The 21,218-nt window shown below is 34.4% G+C and overlaps 3 protein-coding genes and 1 non-coding gene across 10 annotated transcripts; 1 reads left to right on the forward strand and 3 right to left on the reverse strand.

The window, feature by feature from the left end:
• Positions 1–2,016: 2,016 nt before the first annotated feature.
• On the reverse strand, positions 2,017–3,164 carry LOC117904989 (glutathione S-transferase U9-like). The gene is made up of 2 exons (XM_034817841.1): positions 2,791–3,164; positions 2,017–2,593 (listed from the first exon to the last, which is right to left on the reverse strand). The coding sequence occupies exons 1-2, from the start codon at positions 3,109–3,111 to the stop codon at positions 2,231–2,233; spliced, it is 684 nt and encodes a 227-aa protein (XP_034673732.1). The 5' UTR covers positions 3,112–3,164; the 3' UTR covers positions 2,017–2,230.
• A 6,219-nt stretch (positions 3,165–9,383) lies between these two features.
• On the reverse strand, positions 9,384–9,464 carry TRNAL-CAG. The gene has a single exon. It is a non-coding gene; the product is annotated as a tRNA-Leu (tRNA).
• Positions 9,465–9,590: 126 nt separating this feature from the next.
• On the forward strand, positions 9,591–15,177 carry LOC117904111 (pentatricopeptide repeat-containing protein At1g74600, chloroplastic). The gene is made up of 3 exons (XM_034816630.1): positions 9,591–12,296; positions 12,781–12,989; positions 14,984–15,177. Exon 1 carries the CDS (start codon positions 9,591–9,593, stop codon positions 12,273–12,275), a length of 2,685 nt encoding a protein of 894 aa, XP_034672521.1. The 3' UTR covers positions 12,276–12,296; positions 12,781–12,989; positions 14,984–15,177.
• Positions 15,178–15,214: 37 nt separating this feature from the next.
• Positions 15,215–20,296, reverse strand: LOC117934372 (putative pentatricopeptide repeat-containing protein At1g74580). 7 transcript variants are annotated; one of them, XM_034856019.1, is made up of 4 exons: positions 17,510–20,296; positions 17,346–17,413; positions 16,205–16,257; positions 15,215–15,745 (listed from the first exon to the last, which is right to left on the reverse strand). In XM_034856019.1, exon 1 carries the CDS (start codon positions 19,942–19,944, stop codon positions 17,650–17,652), a length of 2,295 nt encoding a protein of 764 aa, XP_034711910.1. In that variant the 5' UTR covers positions 19,945–20,296; the 3' UTR covers positions 15,215–15,745; positions 16,205–16,257; positions 17,346–17,413; positions 17,510–17,649. The 7 variants fall into 7 exon arrangements, with proteins under 7 accessions (XP_034711910.1, XP_034711908.1, XP_034711909.1 ...); XM_034856017.1 differs by having other exon boundaries at positions 16,205–16,276; XM_034856018.1 differs by having other exon boundaries at positions 17,346–17,422.
• Positions 20,297–21,218: the final 922 nt, after the last annotated feature.

A 21,218-nucleotide genomic window follows, 5' to 3' on the forward strand; every position in this document is an offset into this window, starting at 1 on the left:
TGGGCCATTTCTTCAGCCTCTTAATAATAGGATATGGGATGTATACTAACTCCTTTTATCTGGTTAAAAATAAGTGCATATGTTATGGATTTTCTATTAAAAACATATCAAGGATTAGCTCATTGATCATGTAATGACCAGAATTTCTTGTTTCTTAAGGAAGCTGAAATCAATCACATTTACCTGATTCACCTGAGAACAGTTTTCTGGTCCTTGAAGTTGGTTTCATGGTTAGTAAATTTCACGATTCCTCTGAGCTCAGTTGTAGCTCAAATGATCTGAGGACTCACTTCATTGTGGGATTTGGTTGACTAGAAATCAAGGAGGGTTCTCTCACTTCTAAGGGAGCAGTGCTCTGCTAGTTCAGAAGGACACTAGTACAGAAACTGGTAGTGATGGCACCATGGACCTCATTGAGTGAATTGCCTACGAAATTGTTATTAACATGAATTGAAGGAGTCTTTATGGGACGTTAAGCTGTCACCATCTTCAACTGTCAAATTGAACATGAGAGGAGGACTCATAGATCTGTGTGGTTAAGAACTGTCCCCACTCTGGAAAAGATTCAGAGACATGTCTTCTTTTACTGATTTTAATTAGTGAAGTTGAATCAAAGAGCCATGGAGGCAAAATGGCTCTGTCTATTAAGCTGATGAACAACCAACAGCAGAGCATCTTTCACCACAGGCTGCTTGTTCAATGATCTTTATACCAAGAACTTCTTCTTGCTCTTTCCAAAATATCGAACATAATACAATGTCTAGGAATCCCAGTTTCTCACCATTGACTTAAGGATTGCCTGTTAGAAGATCAAGTAAATAACATCTTTCAATTTTATTTTAAACTAACCAAATAAATTCACAAAACTCGCTTGTATTACCTAAATTATTTACAAAATTATGTTCTAAAAGTAAGTCACCTTGTATCTTCCCTCTCCTTAATCTGTGCTTAATGGTTGTATAAATGATGATAAAATGCATGTACATAGGATTAAGATGAGTGGAAAGAGGGATCAAGAACTCATTTATATAATGTCAAACAACCTTCTCATATGAAACTTAAATGTAGGTACATGACTTAACCAAAGTATTTTTAACAAGTAGTTCAAGAAATGATACCTAATGTTTTTCTCAACATTTCAAGGCGAAAAAATTAGGGATGGTAGCAGTGTCCTGCAGTTAAGAAACAATACTCTTTTGCTTTTTAGATGTTTATTTTAGAAGACTTCCCGCTTCATGTGTTTGAGAAACAAATGGGAGCTTTTGGAGGTGCTTTAATTAATAACATTTCCATTAGAAACACTTTTAAAGAGAGTCGTTTCCTATTGTGTTATAAATTAAAAATAGAAAAAAATAATAAAAGAAGGTATTTTAATGGAGTTTTTGGCTCAGTGTTATGTAACAAAAAGAGTCATTTTTGAAAAATCATTTATCAAGTTATTGTTTAAGAATCATTTTGAGTAATTATTCAAGAATCACTTCAAATAATCTCTTGATTCTTAAAGCAATTTTAAAAAAATTATCAAACATCCAATTATTTTATCAGAGCGCTTTCAAGCATTAGAAAGCATTTTTAGTTTTTTTTCTTTCAAAATCACTTCCAAAATGCTCTTATTCAAAGGAAAATCTAAATAGAAGATGTAGTCCCTCGTCTTTCGCACAACAAAGGTGTTGAAAATTGAAACCCTTTGCAATATAATGGCTCATGAAGTTGATTTCATAGTTAAATTGCAACTGCTCCTTGGAGCACGGTTCATGCTTAACTCCTGTATAAAGACTCCCCTTTGCCGTGGCATTTATTTAACCACAAGTCAGAGGGCAGCCTTCACAGGGTATGGATCTCTGCAAATTGAATACAGTCACTACCACAAAAAGTGGCACTATATATTAAAGGTGATTAATGTGATTTTTTATTGCTTAATGTAATTAGCATCCTTATATTGTTATTAAGTATCCCTACTGCAGAAAAGATCTAGTGACAAGCTCTTCTTTCTCTGTTTTATTTACTAGAGCTGTATTCAAGAACAAGGAAAAGTGCTTTTTCTGGCAATAAATTGAAGCAAAATCTAGAAAGATCCAGCAACATAAAACAAGGCCATCAGCGTAACCAAACAATTGTTTGGCTCTAACTATGGCTTATTGCCCACAAGTGACTAGAACTATAAAGGCAAACCTGTCAAAGAACATTGCACAGACACACCATATCAAGCTATAACTCAAGCTTCAGAAGATCAGTGAGGGGCATTTCGCCTAAGAAACTGAATCAATGCCACCATCTTGTCATGAGGAGGAAGAGACTCTTTCACCGCTGGTACTTCATTCAAAGCTGTCACCCAAGAGTATACCAGTGGATGCCTTTCTGGATCAATGATCTTCAGACCAAGGGCTTCTTCTTGAGCTTTGTGGGGGCCAAACAGCGAACACAATACAATGTCCAGGAAACCAATATTCTCATCTTCAAAATGAGGAGTGCCACTTGGAAAGAAGTCCTTCATTCCCTCTTCAAAAACAGTCAGTTTCTCAAACATTTCCTTCATGGCTTTCTCGTACGCTTCCCCACTGCTTTTTGCTGCTGAGACCATGCTATCAAAAAACTGCAGTTAATAGGTAACTAACCATTAGTCCTTGCATCAGCCTGAAAAAACTTGCACATCAATCTGAACTGAATTTTGTTATAGCACTTTACCCCCATGGTGAAGAATATCAATATAATCTCACAGTTATACAAATGATCCTAAACCATTGAGAAAGAATTGAAATAAACAGTTGCTAGGCATACAGATTGTCTCACCTGTTGCTGGATAAAGCTAGCCCAGAAGCGAACTTTGGCCCTTTCATAGGGATCCTCAGGAAGAATTTTAGGACCATTCTTCCAGGTTTCTTCAATATATTCAAGGATGACCAATGATTCAGCAATGGGTTTTCCATTGTGGACAAGTACAGGAACCTTCTTGTGGACAGGATTGTACTGGAGGAGCAACTGGCTTTTGTTTGTGAAATCTTCTTCTACATACTCATAAGGTATGCCTTTAATTTTGAGGGCAATTTCAACCCCCTTGACGAAAGGGCTAGCCCACATTCCATATAACGTCACTTTGTTTTCCTCTCCCATCTCCTTCTATCTCAGTTTCTCTATGGATCTTGAGTGCCATCTGGTGGGAATGCTTGATTTATATGAAGTTCTTGCATCTCTCTTAACATGCCGGTCAGAAAGAAACAAACAGAAAAAAACGTAACCTTAATTATGGAATAGAAAATTCACCTTCATGGCCTGCAGGGAGAGCTTTCACCTTCATGGCCTGCAGGGAGAGCTACTAGTCAATAGCATACAAACAACTTTGGCTTTAAAAATTCGGAGTAGACTATGATATGTACCTAACCCTTTTGACTGATTAATGAGTGATATTAATTTATTCTAAGGTTTTCCATTGAATGCAACCTGATGGGAAGCTCATTTCTTGATTATCAGGGAAGCGGTGGCCACTCGTAATCTGATTTACATAGAAGTAGAAACTTCAAGGAATTTGGTTGTCAAGCTATAATTAATGATCTATGTGTTCCCCTCACAAGGATTTTGAAAAGTCCATGGTTTTGAAATGGCCTTGATTATCAAAAGTGTAATTGAATGGCCTATATGTCATGTTGACTTGGATTTTGAAAAGGGTTATTTGATTAAAAGTTACTTACAAACTACAAATTTTGAAGAAAGATTTTCATCTTTTAAAAACACGAATATGATTGATTTAGAATAAAGGTACCTTTCAACAACTTTCTAATCCCTTTTTTTCACATCAAGCAATTTTTAGATAAAATGTCAAAAGGGGGTTTATACGTCCGACTTTCAATACATGGAAGTTATTTTCCTAATGTGATATTGTTATGTCTCTTTTAATCAAATATTTCTTCTTAAAGGATTATTTTAATTAAAAGGGACACAGGAGAGTAAAAGTGATATTGAAAATGTAAATTTGAAATCTATTGATCATTATGGTTTTAATAAAAGACTTACTTAAGCTAGCTTTTCTTGATACTCTTGAACTCAAACCCTCAACTTTGACTCTAAGATTACTTCATTGTGATACTGTCAATTAACTGACATTTAAAAATAAGGGTAAATCTTCTATAACATCTAATATCACAATCATCCCAATTTTAAATTACACCTATCTAGGTTTATATAACAAGACTCACAGCCATCTTCGGGATTAGTTTTAGGGAGCATTGAAGTGCAGTTAAAATTATTATAAATCTAACAAATTTATATATCTATTTATTTAAATATAGGGAAAATTACTTTCTATATTTCAACAAATGATAATAGAGTGGTAATTTTTATTCACTTTATTGCTATGTGTAATTCATATCTTTAATAAGATAGGGCATATGCCACATGAGGCTCAAGCAAAGGAATATTAGTATTTTAATCAAATAAAAAATAAATTAAATGTTTTTGATAATTATAAAAATATAATTATCAATCAGCTAATTTTGAATAATCATCATGAAGAGAACTATAATAATAAAAATAATTTAGGCCTATAAATAAAGGTTTTCTTGAATCTTTTAAGACTTGAAGAGCTTCATATTCTAAGTTTAAAATCCAGACTTGAAGAGCTTCTTGCTCTCTTTGAGTCTAAAATCCAAAGTTAGATCTCCTTCACTAATAATAGAGTAGTTTGATAATGGACTAAAAAATAAATAAAGTCAGAAGTAGTAAAGTGAATTGAAGTTTTACCAATCTACCAATTTGCTCCTTAGGAATAAAACCACCAATTCGGCCACAAAAGAGCATAGATTCAAGTGCCTTGAGCTTTCGAAGATTCAAGAATTTGAAGAACAATTTTATAGTATCTCTAATCCAATATCACATAGTTATACTTTAAGTCAACATTATTTTGTCTAGTCAAGGTTTCAGTCTAAACCACACCAAAGCTCAAGTCTCATTGAGGCCTAAGTTAAATCAAAATCCAAATCAAGTCTAGGCTCAATCTTAGCAAAACCTAAATCAAGTTAGAAGCCTAAGTCACATCAAGACTCAAATCAAGCCAGAGCTTGAGACCGCTAAGATTCAAGACACACTAAGGCCCAAGTCAAGTTAAGGACTAAAACAAGCTTAGGTTGATGTCAACTCAAGATCCAAAATACCTAAAGGCTTAAGATATGGCAAATCTCAAGTTACGTTAAAGGCTAAGTCACACCAAGACCCAAGTTGAATTTTTTATAAGCCTCAACCAACAATACTAGAAAGGAAGAATAGCACAATACTTGGAAATTGTACCCACATTTTTCTAAATCAATAAAATCTTTCAATTTGCTCATCTATTTTTTCTATTTTAGAGAAATTTGTGTACACAAATTTTAACCATATAAAAAAATGAACAAATTTAAGTTTTAATTGAAAAGAAATTTTTGTGGAAAGTTCTACTATCAAAATTTGTATGCACCGAATGCATTGAGAACTTACCACATCTTACTATCAATCAAGTGACTGACCATAAGCACATAACATAGAACTTAGTATAATGAAAAATGTAAGTGAAAATATATCTCTTAAAGAACTTGAAATGACAAGAGTGGGGGCAAAAGTATCATTAATAATGACAAAGGGATGCCACATCAAACTTGACTATAATTGTTTGTGAACCTCTATGCTCAATGAAGCTCCAATTTTTATTTTTATTTTTTTTTATTTTTTATTTTTAAAAAAAAAAAGTCTACTTTTTTAGATAAGCAAGAATTGACACAAAACACCTTAGTTGATTCATGCTGAACAAAGAATAGATGTTTTGACATTTGACATGTGGCAAAGAACTTATAAAGAAGAACTCATAGGTCCTACAAGTTGCATGCATTGAACTTCACAAGTTTACTCAAGAACTAAGATACCATAGGCATACTTTAAGATTTGTAAACTTTCACTCTTTAAAAGAGTTGGAGATGGTTTGTTTTAAGGATTTAAGAAGCATTTCAAGCCTTTGAGGATTAAAGAAGCCCTTCAAGCCTTTAACGATTTGAAAAACAAGTTTAAAGGTTTGAAAAACAAATTTGAAGCATCTTTAATTTGAAATTAAATAGTTGTACTCTTAATTAATGTTATTCAAGCCTAAAATGTCCAAGTAAAGCCCATCTTGTAGAGATCTACTATCAAAATTTGTACTCACTAAACACATTGAGAACTTGCTATATGAAATCTCGGATCACTCTGTTCTCTATCCCAAGTTTGGTTCGGTGCATGAATAACTTCCTAAGGCTTTAGATCCTAGCAATGAAAGCAAAAAAAATACAAGTTTTAATATTAGAATCTAGAATAATAGTGCTTTAGAAAAATTTACTTGTGATTTGGACATTCTTGAATCAATTCTACATGATGAAAAAAATGTTTGAAGTATCTAAAAGTCTCATACACCTAAGATCTTCGACTTGATCGCTCTAACTTTGATATTGACACTCTAAAGGGTGCATCTTTGGAAGAAGAAGAGGCTATGGCTCCCTTCTTTCTAGCGGTGGAAGACGACACTCTAAAAAGTTATGAAAACCTTAACCCCTAAAAGGGTATTTATAAGGTTCCCTAACTAGGTTTAAGTGACTTGAGTACACTAAGGGTTTGGGTCAATTTAGCCCAAAATGAGTCCTAATTGATTAATTAACCTAATATAGATGTTTAATTAATCAATTAGTTTAATCTAGAGACTTTGTTCACTAAGTCCTGTGCAACCTTGCATAATTACCAAAATGGCTTTATGCATAAAAGGAAACCTAGAGTCAATCCAACCATCATAAACCATATCATAAAGGTACATAAGCTCGAGCAAGGACCATTGGGCCCCATAAGAGTTCTAGCTCCCTCATAATCTAATTTTGAAGTTAATTCAACATCCTACAACAAAGAATCGATTTCACTCTAATACCCTATGTAAATAACAACAAAATGAAATTCAAGTTCATGACCTACTATCAATTGCATGCAAACTTCACATAAATCGATGTTCATAATCTAATAAGGTAGTGTTATCACCTATCAATTTTAAGTTATAAATCTTATTTATTAGGTGATCAATTAACATACTCTACCTATAAGGAGCTCATGTCAAATTTTCACTAAAGGAAATGTTATAGTCATAGTCTTCTAGAGTATAAGTCCTTTAAATCACCCAAGATAGCACACTATCTCAATTTCATGAGATATTATGGTGTCTTTATTGAAAATATATGTTGTCACTAGCCTCCATCAACAATGACCCAATCCATAATGATATATAATCACATCAAGGTCTCACTCATGGGTCAAAGCTTCATGTTGACTTTGACAAAATCTCCATATTTGTTCAAGGTTGAGAATCCATGTAGTATAGTTGCTTAATGAATCATGACAATCGATAGCCTTATATCATGATTCACCATAGGTCTTATCCAATATGTATCACATACACTAGTGCACTCACCATGGGAAAACCGTTCTAATGACCAAAACAAGTCATCCCTCCAATTAGCAGGTCGTATATACCATGTCTCAAATAGATTACCAAATCCATGAACCGACTGTAAACTATTCATCACTCTGTAAGGAACCCATGATTTGGATCTTTCATGCAATTCCAAATGCACCCATGTCATATACAATGTAAGTGATGTGGGTGTATATGCTAAAATAACTAATTAATGGATATGAGATAATAAATGAGAAAACAAGAAAGATAGGCAAATAAATTTATAAATGAATCTCAATATGTTACATCATGTCATGTTTTCTAAGACTTAATCTCAATAGTTACCACATCTTATAATAAATCAAGTGAATTGACTACACAAGCACATGGCATAGAACTTAGTGTAATGACCCATGTAAGTGAAAATATTTCTCTTAAAGATCTTGAAATGACATGAGTGGGGGAAAAAACATCATTAATGAGGACAAAGGGATGCAAAACTAAACTTAACTACAATTGTTTGTAAACTTCTACACATGATGATACTCCAATTTTTATTTTATTTTTTAAAAAAAAAGTCTATTTTCTTAAATAAACAAAAGTTGACACAAGTGACCTTAGTAGATTCATGTTGAACAAATAATAGATCTTTCACATTTGACATGTGGCAAACAACTCATAAAGAAGAACTCATAGGTCTTACAAGTGACACGTATTGAACTTCACAAGTTTACTCAAGAACTAAGATGCTATAGGCATACTTCCATATTTGTAAAATTTCACACTTTAAAAGAGTTGGAGATAGCTTGTTTTAAGGATTTAAGAAGCCCTTCCAGTCTTCAATGATTTGAAAATCAAGTTTGAAGGTTTGAAAAAACAAATTTGAAGCATTTTTAATCTAAAATCAAGCATCCATGCTCTCAATCAATGTTATTCAAGTCTATAAGGTCCAAACGAAACCCAATTTAAGCCAAGATCTAGTCTTAATTCAAGTCAATGATTAAGCTTAAGTAAAGGCCTAAACTCAAGTCAAGACTCAACCTAAGTTAAATTCAAGATTATGTATTCATGTCATTGTTAACGTTATTTTAACTTAAGCAAAGGCCCAAGTCATGCCAAAATTTTTCCCGCCAGGATCCAAATGAAGTCCAAGTTAAATGTTGCTAAGGTATAAATCAATTGAAAAATCCAAGTGATGCAAAGCCTCAAACCAAGTAAAAGCCTAACAAAGTCAAGGTCCCAAAGACACTAAGACTCAAGGCATGCCAAATCTAAGTCACACGAAAACCCAAGCCACAATAAGACACAAGTGAAGTTTTTTATAGGACTCAAGTAAAGTTTTTTGAACAAGTTAGAGGATATCCAAAGATTGCACTCACATTACAAATCAATAAAAGAATTCGATCAATTCACTAATCAATATTTTTATTTAAGAGAAATTTGTGTTTATAATGTGAAAAATAAGAAATGTCAAGAATGGGATTCAAGCCAATGCCCTTTCGAACCAGTACCTAAAACTCGCGCCTTAGATCAACTCAGCCATCTTGACAACAATGCCTCAAATCCAAGCCCAATGCTCCTAAAAATGAAGTAATTTTCTCAAGGTTCAAACCACCCTAAGACACAAGTCAAGTTAAGGTTCAAGAGACACTAAAATTAAAGATATAGCAAAGATAAGTCATACTAAAACCCAAGTCAAAGAAAAACTCAACTGATTTTTTTTTTTTTACATTTTTATAAATAAATAGAAAATTTTAATTTACTCATCAATTTTATTTTTTTTTTATTTAAGAGATCTCAAGACATGGCAAAACTAAATCACAATGGAGCCCAAGTCAAAGCAAGACCATAGTGAAGTTCTTTTACATTTTTACAAATAAATAAATAAATAAATTGTCAATTTTAATTTCTTTTTTATTTACTTAAGCTTTTTTTAACATTTCTACAAAAGGAGAAATGTCAAGAATGGGATTCGAACCCATGCCCTTTCGGACCAGTACCTGAAACTGGCGCCTTAGACCAACTCGGCCATCTTGACGGTGATGCTGTGTTGTACCCGCTAAAGAATTTAAACCAAAATTTTAGTTCCTAGTTACCGTTATTACAGATTCCCGCGCTCTTTAAAATTGATCTTCTCTCTTCTCTCTCCCTCGAGAAAACTTAAATGACTTCTTCTTTCATTCACAAAAAACTCCAGAGCAAAATCTTACCTTCCGCCTGCAGATCCATATCCTCGCTCGCAGTCACTGAAAACTCAGAAAATTTTCATAGCACACATGACACAGTTCTTCCACCATTTGACCCTTTTCACTTTTTCAGTGATTATACAAAATCAGGACGATGCACCCTCAGAAATACAAAGATCCTGCATGCCCATTTGCTCAAAACTGCTATTTTACAATCCAACACCTTCATGACCAATTCTTTGATGGATTGGTATTGTAAATCCAATTCCATGGTTCATGCACTCAGATTGTTTGATAAAACTCCTCACCCAAATGTTATTTCTTGGAATATTTTGATTTCAGGTTGCAACCAGAACTTTTCATTTGAGGATTCGTGGAGGAATTTTTGTAAGATGCGTTTTTCAGGATTTGATCCCAACCAGTTCACCTATGGGAGTGTTCTTTCGGCTTGTACTGCCTTAGGGTCTCCTTTGTATGGTGAACTGGTATATTCACTTGCACTGAAAAATGGGTTCTTCTCAAATGGGTATGTTCGGGCTGGAATGATTGATTTGTTTGCGAAGCTTTGTAGCTTTGAGGATGCTTTAAGGGTGTTTCAAGAGGTTTTATGTGAGAACGTGGTTTGCTGGAATGCTATCATTTCTGGGGCTGTTAAAAATAGGGAAAATTGGGTTGCTTTGGATCTTTTCTGCCAAATGTGCTGCAGATTTTTTATGCCAAATAGTTTTACGTTTTCAAGCATTTTAACAGCTTGTGCTGCACTTGAGGAACTTGAGTTTGGAAGAGGGGTTCAAGGATGGGTGATTAAATGTGGTGCAGGAGAAGATGTTTTTGTGGGGACTGCCATCATTGATTTGTATGCCAAATGCAGGGATATGGATCAAGCTGTGAAGGAATTTTTCCGAATGCCAATCCGCAATGTAGTTTCCTGGACTACCCTCATTTCTGGTTTTGTTCAGAAGAATGACAGTATTTCTGCTTTCCACTTCTTCAAAGAAATGAGAAAAGTAGGAGAGAAAATAAACAACTACACCATAACTAGTGTACTTACTGCTTGTACTGAACCAGTTATGATCAAAGAGGCAGTCCAACTACATTCCTGGATTTTCAAAACTGGGTTCTATTTGGATTCCACTGTAAGTTCTACTTTGATCAATATGTATTCAAAAATAGGAGTGGTTGACTTATCTGAGAGGGTGTTCAGAGAGATGGAAAGTACAAAGAACCTAGCCATGTGGGCTGTTATGATATCTGCCTTTGCTCAAAGTGGGAGTACTGGAAGGGCAGTTGAATTGTTTCAGAGGATGCTTCAGGAGGGTCTGAGACCTGATAAGTTTTGTAGTTCTAGTGTCTTGAGCATAATAGGCAGTCTAAGTTTGGGGAGACAGATCCATTGCTACATTCTTAAAATTGGTTTGTTCACTGATATTTCTGTGGGCAGTTCTCTTTTCACAATGTACTCAAAATGTGGTAGTTTAGAGGAATCTTACACAGTTTTTGAGCAAATGCCTGACAAAGACAATGTCTCATGGGCCTCCATGATCACTGGGTTTTCAGAACATGACCATGCAGAACAAGCTGTTCAGTTGTTCAGAGAGATGCTGTTAGAAGAAAGTAGACCAGATCAAATGACTTTAACTGCAGCTCTAACTGCATGTTCTGCTCTTCATTCCTTAGAAAAAGGAAAGGAAGTTCATGGGTATGCTCTTCGAGCACGAGTTGGCAAAGAGGTACTTGTGGGTGGTGCACTTGTAAATATGTACTCAAAATGTGGTGCCCTAGTCTTGGCAAGGAGGGTATTTGACATGCTGCCCCAAAAGGATCAGTTTTCATGCTCCTCCTTGGTTTCAGGATATGCTCAAAATGGGTATATTGAAGATGCACTTCTGCTGTTCCATGAAATACGGATGGCTGATTTGTGGATTGACTCCTTCACAGTTTCATCTGTCATTGGGGCTGTAGCAATTTTAAACAGCTTAGACATTGGTACCCAACTGCATGCTTGTGTTACAAAAATGGGCTTAAATGCAGAAGTTTCTGTTGGCAGTTCTCTAGTTACAATGTATTCAAAATGTGGAAGCATTGACGAATGTCATAAGGTGTTTGAACAGATTGAAAAACCTGATTTGATCAGTTGGACGGCTATGATAGTGAGCTATGCTCAGCATGGAAAAGGTGCAGAGGCTTTAAAAGTGTATGACCTCATGAGGAAAGAAGGAATTAAACCTGATTCGGTAACATTTGTTGGTGTCTTATCTGCATGTAGTCATAATGGTATGGTTGAAGAAGGCTATTCCCATCTGAATTCAATGGCCAAAGAGTATGGAATTGAACCTGGTTACTACCATTATGCCTGTATGGTTGATCTTCTTGGGCGATCTGGAAGGCTGAAAGAGGCTGAAAGGTTCATTAACAATATGCCCATTGAACCTGATGCTTTGCTATGGGGAATATTGCTTGCTGCTTGCAAGGTACATGGGGATATTGAGCTTGGAAGGCTAGCGGCGAAAAGAGTCATTGAGTCGGAGCCCTGTGAAGCTGGAGCTTATGTCACCTTGTCAAACATCTGTGCAGATATGGGCTGGTGGGAAGATGTCATGAAGATCAGAAGCCTGATGGAGGGAACTGGGGTGAAGAAGGAACCTGGATGGAGTTCTGTGTGAAATATGACCATTGCTTGATTGGTAAATCTTGATCTTTTTGGTTCAATGTCTTTTTTCCCTTTTCTTTTATACTTATCTTGGTTCTCACATCTGTTTAAGGTGGTCATAATTATTTGCCATAAAAAAAAATGAAAAGTAGAAAATGCAAGTAAAAGAAAAGGAAATGGGTGCCTGAAGAATGGCTAAAATACATGGGCAGTTTTGGATAATAGCCTATCTGTTGCTCTGCTTTATCTTGGATACTGTTTAGACACGCATAAGTGACAGTTGTATTGTTTGACTCCTTATTCAGCATTCGTCAGCTTCATTTTAATATTTGGGGTTCTCAATTCTTAATTTGGATTTCAGGTGTTTATTTCCCCTTAATGAAAAGGAGTTTGGTGTCAACAGGCATCTAGTTTAAAATAATACTGTCATTGAAATATATATCTTACCATACAATCACTCAAACTAGAAAAGTGGTATACTGCATATCGTTTTGATTAAGTGTAGCATTTGATGTCAGATGACTGATCAACATCTTGCTGATTGGGGCAAAATCCAAAAAAACTGGAAGATTTGAACCCAAACTGAATGGGAACCAAATGGTTGGAGTTTGGCCACTGTCTACAAATGCAGGACAGAAGAGCATCATGACTCATGCAGTACAGATAGCGCTGAAGATTGGCGGCTTTCAAATTCAGGCTCATGAAACTCAACCACCTTTCCAAACATGTAAGTTAAACTCCAATCTATTCTTTGACTCATTTATTCCATTTTATCCTTCATGTTTAGACATAGATGCAGGTTTATGATTGTATACAAAAAAAAAATGGTGGGCCCAAATCTTATGGCACATTTTTTATAATTAAAAAATGATCAAATCTTAAATCTTCAATTCAAATAAATTATTTATTTGAATTTTGAAACCACGACAAAAAAAATTTCTTTATTCATAGTTTTCTATAAAGAAATAAATTCTTCTCAGAAAAAATATATATATAAAAAATAAAATAAAATAAAATTTGAAGAAAGTTCTGCAGAAATTCACAAGCATTTCGGCACACTTCAAATTTGCTCTAGTTCAAGTGTCTTCTTAAATTCAAAGAAAATTGTCAAAGAGTCAGCCCTCCACTAATTCAGTCAAGAGTACGTGACCGTCATCTTTGGATCAAGACTAACTCGGGAGATCAAATCAAAGATTGTATATTCCTTGGTTTAAAAAATATCATAGAGGATTGTACTCATATCTTTATCAGTATAGGCTTTTTCACTATTTTCTTGTTCTTTAATTTCATAGTACACAAAATTTGTGTAAAATAATAATTTGAACAAGAGGATTCTGAATGCTGCAGGAATTAGTGCTAAAAACATGGAAATTTGTCATCATCATTGATTGAAAATATGTTGGTTTATCAAGAGCTTTTTATTGATATTTTCCATTTCAACCATGGAATTGTGAGATTATCAAAAAGGGTTTTAGTAAATAGCAATGAGAGGAAGAAAATTGAGTTCTTTGCAAACAGATCTAGATATTCCCCATAAACTCTAGATGGATCTTGCACAATTTCATGCACTGTATTTGACATCCCATGTTAACAAAGATTATTTGGATCAGGGATTGTTTGGGTATACTGCTCTTAGACATATTGCGTTGGGAATTCTGGCTGAACCATCCCATTTTGATTCCTATGTACCAATATGCTGCATTACAATTATTAAATGTTGTTTTAAATTTATTTTTCATTACTATTTCTCGAAACCATGAATCTGAAGCTATGGTTGAGACTCATCGCATTTGGAATGTTAGAATGGGAATGAGAAATCAATGCCATTCCCATTCATTAATATGTTTGGATTATATTTTAGAAAGGGAATACGAATAAAAAGGTCATTGACCTGAAACAAAATCCCATTCTCACTACCTTCACTCTCATCCTATTTCCATTCTTATTCCTACATGCAAACACACTAGATCAAATCCTAAAAATAGTGTTATAACTGTAAATATTTGGAAAAATTTATCATATTACTAAATATCTTAGAAGAAACTAGAAAGTGGATATCACAAATACATTAAGCATTAAAATATCAGAAAATTTTAAAAAGAGACTAGTACCAACTCTCTGCTTTTATATTGCTTGGAACAACCTCTCCAGAGGGTCAGAAGGTATCAAAATTCCTATGAAAGAAAATTGAAAGGAATTAGTTAAAATCTTCTTCAAGAAACTACTTCAACACTCAGTGTCTCAAACAAAAGAAAGGAATAAAAGAGTCTCAACTTATCAAACAAGGAACTCTTGTTGTGTACTTGCAGCTAAAACGAGGATCTCTCAATAGAAATTCACCTTTTGATTGAATTATAATTTTGAACTTCTGATGCAAAAATCATAAACCTATAAACAATATCAATCTACTTAGTTACCATATTCACAGGTGGGTGTTCTTTGGACTAGCAGCTTTGTTCCTATTTCCTGTGCAGAATATCTCTAAAGCCTCTTCTCTGTGTAGCTTGGGTTTATCTTATGAGTGCAAAATAAAATTTAAATGAAGCATATTCTCTGGGAAAGGACATCAGTTAATTTCATTCAAGAAGCTTGTTCTTTTTATATTTGCTTAGCAAGAAAAAAGGAATGATTTTTTTTCTTCTTTTACAATAAAAACCATTTATCAAAATAAAGGAAAATTCATATTTGGGATTTTGATCAAGTTTGATCCCATTTTTGCAGGGGTGTGGTTGTGATTGCCTAATAGAGTTGGGCCCTTTGGAAAGGAAATTTCAGAACAAAGCATAGATTCACGAACAAATCTGGAAAAGGCTTTTATAAATGTCAAGTGAACACAGTTCTGTAAGCAGATTCTTTGTGGGAAGCTATGACCATGTACATGGCACTTCATCTGCTTCAAGATAGACCATAGCTTGAGGTTTCAAGATAGTGCAAGTTAAGAACTCAGCAATAAGCTAATAACAGTTCCATTTTTATTTTTGTTTCCATGTAAAAATATTGAACAAGAGAAGTCCATTAGATATAAGTGTCTCAAAAGAAATACTTACAAGCACCACATGCTAATACTGATTTATACAGAGCTTTCTTAACCTAAATCCTACGAGAGTGAAAATTTGATGGTTCTGATTGCAAAGCAGCTAGATTACACACAAGGATCTGGCTCTGTTTTAAGGGTTAACGTCCTGCAGAAGCTACTCAATCTGCCCATTGGAAATCTTCAAGACACACTTTAGCTTCAGTTTGCAAAGCACAAATTTAGCTAGAGCTCCAATTCTGAAACAGTTGCAGAGCATAACATGATGCCAATACCTGCCAAAATGCAAACAGCTTTCCAAGCTTCATAACCGATGAATATGGGACCTTGGTTGCTCTCTGCCTCTTCAGCACAAACTATAGGAAGAATGAGCCAAGATTTTGATTACGAGGAATGAGTATTATGCTTCCATGTCTCTCCCCCTGCCCCTCACCAGGCCACCTGGCATTCTGCAATATAACTCAGAGGAACAACCCCATGCAGAAATAAGAACTCCATTCTATACAAATTGCAAACATGTTATGTGCTAGAATTTACATATGCTCGTAGAAGGCAGAGGATAAGAAAACATTAAAGCTCCATTTGAACCACTGAGAGTGTGAGAAAAAGGAAAAGAAAATGGAATAAAAATATAAAAAATAAATTTGAACTTGTTAACTTTTCTCCAATCCTCCTTCAATTATATTATTTTTCTATTATGAAGAATATAGGATGTAGAAGTTCTCAAATTATTTTATCATATTTCATGGTTTTTTTTTTTTTCATGTTTTCACTATAAACTAAACAAGAGAAGTTAATATTTCTTCCTTTTTTTTTCCCTTTCCCAAGTACTTTAAATAAAAAGAAGCCTTATGTTGTAATAGGTAGGAAACATGCATTCTTATGTTAATTCATAGAGAATTACCTACCTTAATAATGAAATAAGGTGACAATATAAGTTGTCAATTTCGTTCTTTCCAAACTGTAAAACAAATATACCCCTGTAAGAAATAATACACATGTTAAATAAAGCATAGAAACATGCAATTAGGACACCAATAAACAAGAAACACAACTGTATTATTTGTTTATGATCACAGTATGTCAGATCTCCTCCAACACACTAAGCATTATATGCTTGAGAGAAAAGCCAAAGAAGCATGACCTTCCCTTTTTAAATGGTAGTCTAGTAGAATGTATTATTTGCTAATATTTCTTCTATCATCTTTAAATGATTTATATTACAAATTTTCTTACAGAATAATTGTGAATCTTGTTTTTGATTTTACAAAGATGCCTTATTGGTCCTCATTCACCTTGATGTCAAAAGCACAAAAATAACAATCCTAGAAGTTGAAGTTACATGCTAGCTTTGACATGCCTGTAGCACCAGTTCACCCTTGTTATAATGTACCAGGAAACTGACACTGCAACCTAAAATGCAAATTTTCCCTTTTGGCATCCATGTATGATCTCAACAGCTTTAAGTGTATGTTGTCTTTTCTTCTATTGCATTTCAAATGTTTTCCTGACAAAATGCAATAAAAGAAATTAAAATTTTGAAACAAAATCCATGGCCACATAAACTCACATCTATGTTATCTGGGTATACCACATTCACTATGCAATTCGATGCTGAAAATAGTTGTAAGGTTTTATGATCAAGTGATGCAAATGGATTATCCAAAAAGATAAAAAGAGGTGTGTTGGATGGGTATTATGGATGGTCTAAAGCCTAGCAAGCAAACAAGAAAGAGCTGGAGAACACTATCCTCAAAAGGAATCTCCATGAAATCCTTCAAGACTATGGAACAAGGGGGACATGATACAAGACCCTCTTAGACACTACTGCCTCTGACATAGCAGCCAAAAACTCAACGATCCATTTCCTGGCCTATGGACCTAAAGATGATGAATTTTAGTACTGTCACCTACTTGAATTTAGAAATAAGAATGCCACCCATGAATCTCAGGTAATAAGATCTCTTTGAGATATTATTATTACTCAGGGAATAAGATCTCAATATCTAGCTTTGTGACAAAGACGTGTATCTCAAAATGTAAGAGTACCTCAATGCCAGCAATTGTACTGCAGCAAGCCATTTAGTTTGTTGAGTCTACATGGGCTCAACTTAAACCTGAGACACCTGAGAAAAGTTATATTATGTCATGAGGAAAAAATATGCAGAGAATAACAAATAAGAAATGCAGCTATTGTAGAGTCCACTGCCTACCTTATCTATGGTAACTTTTTCACAGACTTCACTAGAGTCCACCGCGTTGTAGCCTTGTACTTGAAGTTTACTGGTCTGATGCAGATTAATGTGTTGCATACACACTTTGAAATCAAGATATCAAGGTCCTCTGTCTGAAATCAAGAGAACACCTTCTGGGAAGTTGGAAGCTTCTTCCTTGATAGCTTCTTATCTCTAATGCCATCATGCAGAATTTCATATGCAAAGTAAGTTATATGACCCTTCTTCATCAAGTTTTCTACAACGATCTTAGGTGCTGCTACTTCCTTCTTATCAGCCTCAAAAATTGTGTTAACAACCTCTGGTACAATACCTTTATGCACCATAAGGTGGATGATACCAACTGCTTCATGAACTCTACGCTTCAGGCAAAGACAGTTTAATACCCTTCCAAATGTTGTCAGTGATGGAATCAATCCCTTCTCAATCTTTACCAGAAGAAAACTGTACCCAGAATTAATGTTTCCTGTTTTACAGAAACCATCAATCATAACACGGTAAGTGTAACTGTCTGGAGAGAAGCCATTTTCACACATCTTATTAAAAAGCTTTTCTGCCATGTTCATATTCAGCTTCCCAGCAAATGCATTGATCATGATATTGTAAGTTGCTATTGTATGAGAAAATTTATATTGCTCATCTACTCTTTTAAATAGCTGGTAGGCTCCATCCAAATCCCCATTATCGCAAAAACCTTTCATCAATGTCCCAAAATTGACAACATCTGGAGTCAGACCCTTGATTTGCATTTCCTCAATCAAGTTCAGAGCTTCCTCTACTTTTCGAGCTTTGCAAAAGCTTTCTGTCAGTATATTATATGTGATAATGTTAGGAACACACCCCTTCTCCATCATTAATTTGAAAGTTCCCACTACATCTTCATACTTTCCAGCCTTGCAGAGGCCATTGAGAATGGAGTTATATGTGATCACATCTGGGGAAACACCATGGTTCCACATTCTATCAACAATCTCAATTGCATTGTCCAACTTCAGTTTTTTACAATAACCACCAATTAGGGTATTAAAAGTGAAAACATCGGGAAGATGCCCTTTGGCTATAGCATCAATTACTAGGTTATCGGCATCAGATACACAACCTATCTTGCACAAACCATTTATAACTAAATTGTACGTCCATATGTCAGGACTGCAACCATTCTCTGACATTTCATTCATCAGCTTCAAGGCTTGCAAAATAAGTCCCTGCTGAGACAAACCTTTGACTAATGTGTTGCAGAGAACAAGATTAGGCTTTAATCCTTTTTCCATGGCTTCATTAAATACATTTATTGCCCTATCTATGTCACCATCCTGGCATAACCCATTGATTAGGGAGCAATATGTGGATTCATCAGGCACAAACCCCTTGAAAGCTCCATCTCTCAGAATTTGATCTGCATTTTGCATCATACCCAGCTTGCAATATCCATCAATAATACTGTTGTAGGTGAAACCATCAGGCTCATACCCTTCATTCACCATCTTACGCAAATAATGCTCAGCTTCCACAACCTTAAAGTTCTTACACAGGCCACATATGAGTGTGTTGTATGTGATCACATCAGGAGTCAGACCTCTCCCTACACCATCCAACAAACGGATAGCTTCATTAAGCATGGCCCTTTGACAAAAGCCTTGAATGAAGATATTGACTGTAAATAAATTTGGAGACACTCCCCTCTTTAAAACCTTGTTGAGAAGTCTTTCACTTTCTTGAACATGCCCCTTCCTACAAAGTGTGTGTATAAGCTTATTAAATGCCATTATATCTGGACAAATACCTAGACCAAGCATTTCCTCAAACAATTCATGTGCTTCAACTCGATGATTCTCTTCATAAAACCCACCTATCACTGTACAATATGCAACTGCACTTGATTCACACCCCTGGGAAGGCATGTTATTCAGAAGCCTCCGAGCAGCATGTGGCCTACTGGTCCTACAAAAGGACTTCATCCTAATTGTGAAGGTGTAAACATCAGGAACTATACCCTTGTCTCTCATTCTCATATACACCTTGTGGGCTTGATCAAAATACCGATACTCCACCAGTATATTCATTATCGCATTATATGACTGAACCGATGGCTCACAATTGAAAAAATCCATCCTCTCAAATACATCCACAGCTTCTTGAATTTTTCCTTTTCTACCATAATTTCTCATGGCCCCAATATAAACTCCTTCTAATAAACCATTGTCGATATTCATCCTCGTCTCCGCGAGCACCTCTTCCATGGCCTCGAACTCCCCATGAAACCCAAGCTTTTCAATCATGCCTTTATAGGTTAACAACGTGTGCTTGAACCCATCCTCCTTTTTAACTGAATTGAATATTTCCAGTGCTTTAAGAGGATTCTTCTGATACTTTACCACTGCAGCAACATGTTTAGGAAGCAAAGCAGGACTCATTCTAAACTATGAAGCTAAAATAGATGATTTCATCAACTCCTAAAACCCAACTGACTATAATTAGCAGAATGCTTCACACAAGGGAAAGAAAATGTTCTCAAAATTTCAGTTTGGTTCCCAAGAAAATGGAGGAAACGAATTACTCAAATGAAGGAAGAATACCGTTGGAGTTGGAATGTAAGCCGTCGTCGAAGCTCGCCGGAAATGGTGTCACTGGGACGACTAGGGTTTACAATGGAGGGATTGTAGACAAGGAGGCAAAGGGTTAGTTCCTCTGCAGTCATCATAGAGTCTCTGAAACATTTTCGACCGTTGAAAGAATTTTGATTAAACTTGACGTCTGAAATCAACGGATCAATGGTAAGATCGAGTTAAAATTGTTTTTATCAGCTTCTTCGAAACGGGAAAACCTCCCAAACACGCTTCTGCGCTTTTGACGCAAAGAATAAAACTAACGACAAAACGGAGAAAGTTGGCAAGTGCTTTCAAAACTGCTTATTTGTTTAACAAATAATGATTGACATTTAATTAATCATTACATGGATAGAAAATTTTGATTATGAGAAAAAATTATGATATAAATTGTGATCATTAAAGTCTGTTTAAAAAAATTACTGTATTAAAAAGTTTTAATACCTCAAGTTTTGAAAATTTTAAATTATTTTTTAAGACTTATTTTTAAAATTGATACTGTGATTTAAAAATAGTTTTTTATTTAAAAAAAAAACTCATTTTAAAAAATTTCTAACATGGTTTGAATATTGTTATTTAGAAATAATTTTTGAAAATAAAATAAAATGAAAAACAATTTTTAGAAAATAAATAAGAGTTATTTTTACCAATTTTTAAAAATAAAAAGAAAATATGGACCTATTAAAGCATGTTTTTTGAAACTCATTTCTAACAATTGTTTTTAAGTTAAAAAATAAAAAATAATTTTTAAAACCAAGTTTCAAAATATATGATAAACAGGTCTTTATATTTTAAAAAATGAAAAACATGAAGTCTATGATAGTGATAGAGCAAAATTTAAATTTTTATTTTTTATTTATGAAAATAAAAGATATTGTTGGATATATATATATATATATATATATTATAAAAAATATTTTAATATTATTTAAATTTTAAAATAAATATTCTTATTTAAAAAATATTATAAGGGAAGTTTTACAACTAACTTTTTAAATAGATTTAAATTTATTCATCACCGTTGAGGTTTTGTTTAAATACATCCTAACTCCCGTAGATTTAAAATTTAATTATATATCTTT

Source organism: Vitis riparia, chromosome 17 (assembly GCF_004353265.1).
Source record: "Vitis riparia cultivar Riparia Gloire de Montpellier isolate 1030 chromosome 17, EGFV_Vit.rip_1.0, whole genome shotgun sequence".
NCBI classification, from domain to species: Eukaryota; Viridiplantae; Streptophyta; class Magnoliopsida; order Vitales; family Vitaceae; genus Vitis; species Vitis riparia.